Below are 4,106 nucleotides of genomic sequence, written 5' to 3'. Positions count from 1 at the left end.
CAAAAAGAGCAAATCGAATAGAGTGGGTATTTCTACAAAAAACACCGAGCTGCGCTGTTTGAGTACACAGTGAACTCCCAGAGAACGAATTATTCCTTATCAAGCTAACAAAAAAGTAATAAAATGCTAACTACTCGTTCATTGAAGAGAACACTTTCTCCTCAGTTTTTGTCTTGCATTTTTTAAAATACATGTCAACCTGACTTAAAAAGTCAGTTTTGCTGCACTTTTAAAGCTACTTGAGACACAAGTATTTAACATATTATAATGTTTTCCAGGCAATATGATTGATAAATTACTAACGGTATAATTCGTTATTTTCAGATGTCGACGAGTGTGCACCTGCACCTTGCCAAAATGGAGGCACATGTGTTGATCTTGTTGGAAGTTATCGCTGTGATTGTAAATCAGGATATTCTGGCAACAACTGTGAAACAGGTTAAATATAATATTATTCTTGGATTTTTGAGAAAAATGATCAAATATAAAGGAATTCACTTGGAGTAGTGAGGAATACTTCAAATTTGTTAAATAAGATGAAAAAACACCACCATCATGAAAAAGTTTTAAGCAAAAGTGTTTATGACGGAATCCGCCAGGATTTAGAGCATTAAGTGGAGAAAATTACGTACCATTTTTTTTTTCATCTTATTGCAAACTTCTGTATTACTGTTTCAAATACCTTATCAAAAGAAATAATTTCTAACGACACCAAACATCGAAAACAAACTCCAAGTTCCACTGAATTCCACTGAATCGCGTAAAAGACGATTTAACAAAACGTCAGCTACACGCGAGATTTTACCTATAATTTGTATGGTTTTTGAGAACTTTTAAATTCATTTTCTAAGGCTCTAATAAGACACTGTTGTTCCTATTATTACGGAAAATTACTTGCATCATTAGCGTTTAAAATGGGTAGAAAATAACGCATAAGGGTTTGATGTAAACTGGTACTTGATTTTTGTCCAACTAAAATTTATATAACTCGACTTCTATAATTAAAAGATAGAGACTGTACGGACAGTTACTCGAGTTTCACGCATGAAACTCGAGTAACTGTCCGTACAGTCTCTATCTTTGAATTATAGTATTCCGCTCTGCATGTATTTGCATCGAGCTTTCGTACAATTGTGTGAAACCATTTACGTTTTTCTTTGTTTATAACTCGACTTCCTGATGTATTACGTCTCAATACTTGCCTCCCAGAAGATTCGATTGATTGCTTACTAGCGGTAATTCATCAGTTTTAGATCTAGTGCCTGGGGCGAATGTGTGTTCCCCTGATCCTTGCCAAAATGGCGGCACATGTGTTGATCTCGATGGAAGTTACCGCTGTGATTGTAAATCGGGATATTCTGGCAACAACTGCGAAACAGGTGATAAGTAATCTAAGATGTTTGAAGAGTGAGAAATGCTTCAAATTTGTTACATATCATAACAATAACCCCACCATCGTGACAAATATAACTAAAAATTGTTTGTTTGTTTGATTGATAGTTATTGATTGATTGATTAATAGTCCAGACGAGCTGTTACTCACTTAATAAACACTAGATAATCGACTAAGAAATGCCTTAATCCCCCCACCCCCACAAAAATAATAACAAATGAAATTCAAATGATAACAAATGATATTCTGGCAACAACTGTGAAACAGGTGATAGTAAATTGGGATATTTCAAGACAATTGTGGTGGGAATACTGCAAATTGGTTGCACAACTCGACAGTAACACCACCATCACTTAAAAATTATCAGCAGAGATTTAGAAAGATTGACTCGAACTGGCCATAATAGGTAGTGAGATTGTTATTGTGACCCAAATGTACAACGGAAAAACAGATGACAAGTTTTTATATTAATTTATGAAAAAAAAACCGGATTATTTTTATAAGGCTAAAAAGCAATACCCGGCCTCAAGAGTCCTCATGGGCCCGATGAGGATAAGTAAGTAAGTAAGTAAGTAAGTAAGTAAAAAGCAATATAAGCAAAAATTAAGTAGGCAAGGAAACATGGTTCTTGGAAAAGGAAAAAAAAACAATATCATACACATGTACGTTTGTCTTGTAAGTTGATGAAAAGTAGATAAAATTTACTGTTTATACATAATATTTCAAGCTACTTTATTTAGAAATTTTTCCGCAAATGAAATGATCCATACTTAATAACGGTTATTGTCAATTTTCAGATATCGATGAGTGTGCAGCTGCACCGTGCAAAAATGGTGGCACATGTACTAATCTTGTTGGATATTACCGCTGTGATTGCCCGGCTGGATGGCTTGGATCAACTTGCGAGGGTAATTGGCTGTATCTATGCACGTACTTATTTTCTAAATTTATTTTGCCAAGGAAAGGAAAAGTGGATTTTAAAATACATTTCCACAAGAAAATTACAATAAGAAAGTTACATGACGTTTCGACGACTTCATGTCATCATTATATAATGTGAGAGCTTAATATCAATCAAGTATTTACACCTTATTTAGATAGAGAAATAGAAGTGTAAAGTATGTATTTTTCACACATCTACTTGTGTATAACTTTATGTCAATTTCTTCGCATTTGATAATGATGACATGACTGAAGTCATCGAAACATCATGTAATTTTCTTATCGTTAATGTTCTTGTTGAAAAGCAAAAATTCTAATGGACGAAAAAAGAGAACTTGTAGTAAGTAGGAACTGTCAAGGATGAAAATACAGCGGAAGGGACTGTTGGAAAGTAAATACCTACATTTCTCGTGTCAAATATTGCTATGACGACGCTAATCATAGCTACCAAACTGTTCACGATTCTTGAATAGTATTTACTATGTGTGGCTAAATTTCAATTTCTTTTTCTAGAAAAAGAGATTGAAGAGTGCGAAGAGTAACTTCCGTCTGCGTGGACAACGGGTATGTGTACTTTGATATATACTGGCCACTCAGTAGTCTTGTTCTCTTCTTTCGACAGAGCGTTAGCTAGCTCCACTTGCCAACGGTCTGCTGTATATAAAGTACTCAACAACGTGCAAATAATAAAAAAAAGGCGTTAGCAGCGGATGTATAACTTAATACCTGTTTGAAAATTTAACCGATTAATGCACTAAATACTAAACTAGTTTTATAATAATTTTCTTTTTTTTTTCTCTCTCTTTTGATTGGTCGAGGGACCACTGTGTCACCTAATTGAAATTGTCCACTGCAAGGCGCTTTGTTTAAAAGCCACTGTCACTGTCACTGGGTCATTTTGATAAATTTTGATATTCCTACTTTCGTCGCAGGAGACAAATGGCTCATCAAAATTTATAAGATTTTTGTCATCTAGCAAGATCGAGGGTTTACCTTACTTTCCAATACAGTTATCAAGTTTTGAGGTGATTTATAATCTACACATGTGCAGAACTACCTACGTCTGTCGTTATTGCAGTTATTTACCATTCGACAGCTTCTTGCTGATAATATAACTATCATTATTTGTTTCTGTCACAGGCAAATAAATCATTTATCATCACGGGAAAATGAGGATATTGTGGCCTTTGGTGAACATCGTCCTATTACTGTTTTTTTTTTTTTGCTTGTAGGTTGGCACGATATCTGTTTTTGGCAATTAGCGGTTTTAAGTCTACACAGAGTAAGAGACAAACATACCAACATATATGATTTAAAGGATAGACCTGTTGTAAAAAAAGGTTGTTAATAAGATAATAAAGTATAATCGTTTGACTCACGATGTAGTCACTTGTGATGTGATTCGCGACGTTTCGACTGCAGTCTCAGTACTTGTCTTCATCATGCGATGAGGTCGTCTGGTCAGCTGTAACCGTATAACGCACGATTCTTCTTCGAGCAATATATTTATTTTCTGTCCAAAGCGACAAAAACTTGCCTACGTTTATGCAACGTGTGGGAACTCTTTTGGTGTTACAATCACCGGTAAAGTGTAACAAAAGATTCAAAAGACAATGAATGATGTTCCCACCCACAATTCCTAACCAACAGTAGTTTTCTGAAACATGTATAAATAGTCAGAACGTACCTAAAAATGTGCACTTGCTCCTTTGTCGAATAAGCTAACTGGTTCATTAAAATTTTCACGCGTGTATTGTTGAATGATTTGAAG

General features: G+C 34.8%; 1 protein-coding gene across 4 annotated transcripts; it reads left to right on the top strand.

The window, feature by feature from the left end:
- The first annotated feature begins 221 nt into the window (after nt 1-221).
- LOC144640540 (uncharacterized) lies at nt 222-3,716 on the top strand. 4 transcript variants are annotated; one of them, XM_078499651.1, is made up of 5 exons: nt 222-438; nt 1,248-1,379; nt 2,191-2,301; nt 2,849-2,899; nt 3,476-3,716. In XM_078499651.1, the coding sequence occupies exons 2-5, from the start codon at nt 1,272-1,274 to the stop codon at nt 3,506-3,508; spliced, it is 303 nt and encodes a 100-aa protein (XP_078355777.1). In that variant the 5' UTR covers nt 222-438; nt 1,248-1,271; the 3' UTR covers nt 3,509-3,716. The 4 variants fall into 4 exon arrangements, with proteins under 4 accessions (XP_078355777.1, XP_078355776.1, XP_078355775.1 ...); XM_078499650.1 differs by lacking the exon at nt 1,248-1,379 and having other exon boundaries at nt 3,568-3,716; XM_078499649.1 differs by lacking the exon at nt 1,248-1,379.
- The last annotated feature ends 390 nt before the right edge of the window (nt 3,717-4,106 follow it).

This window comes from Oculina patagonica, unplaced genomic scaffold (assembly GCF_052425735.1).
Source record: "Oculina patagonica isolate OP01 unplaced genomic scaffold, crgOcupat unplaced338, whole genome shotgun sequence".
Classification (NCBI taxonomy): domain Eukaryota; kingdom Metazoa; phylum Cnidaria; class Anthozoa; order Scleractinia; family Oculinidae; genus Oculina; species Oculina patagonica.
Note: the sequence above shows the minus strand (reverse complement) of the source record. Positions and strands in the feature narration are given on the sequence as shown.

Coding starts and splice junctions, on each gene's coding strand:
- LOC144640540 (XM_078499649.1), top strand. CDS start 325: ATGTCGACGAGTGTGCACCTGCACCTTGCCAAAATGGAGGCACATGTG. Junction 2,302..2,848: donor GCTTGGATCAACTTGCGAGG/GTAATTGGCTGT, acceptor TTCTTTTTCTAG/AAAAAGAGATTGAAGAGTGC. Junction 2,900..3,475: donor TCCGTCTGCGTGGACAACGG/GTATGTGTACTT, acceptor TTTCTGTCACAG/GCAAATAAATCATTTATCAT.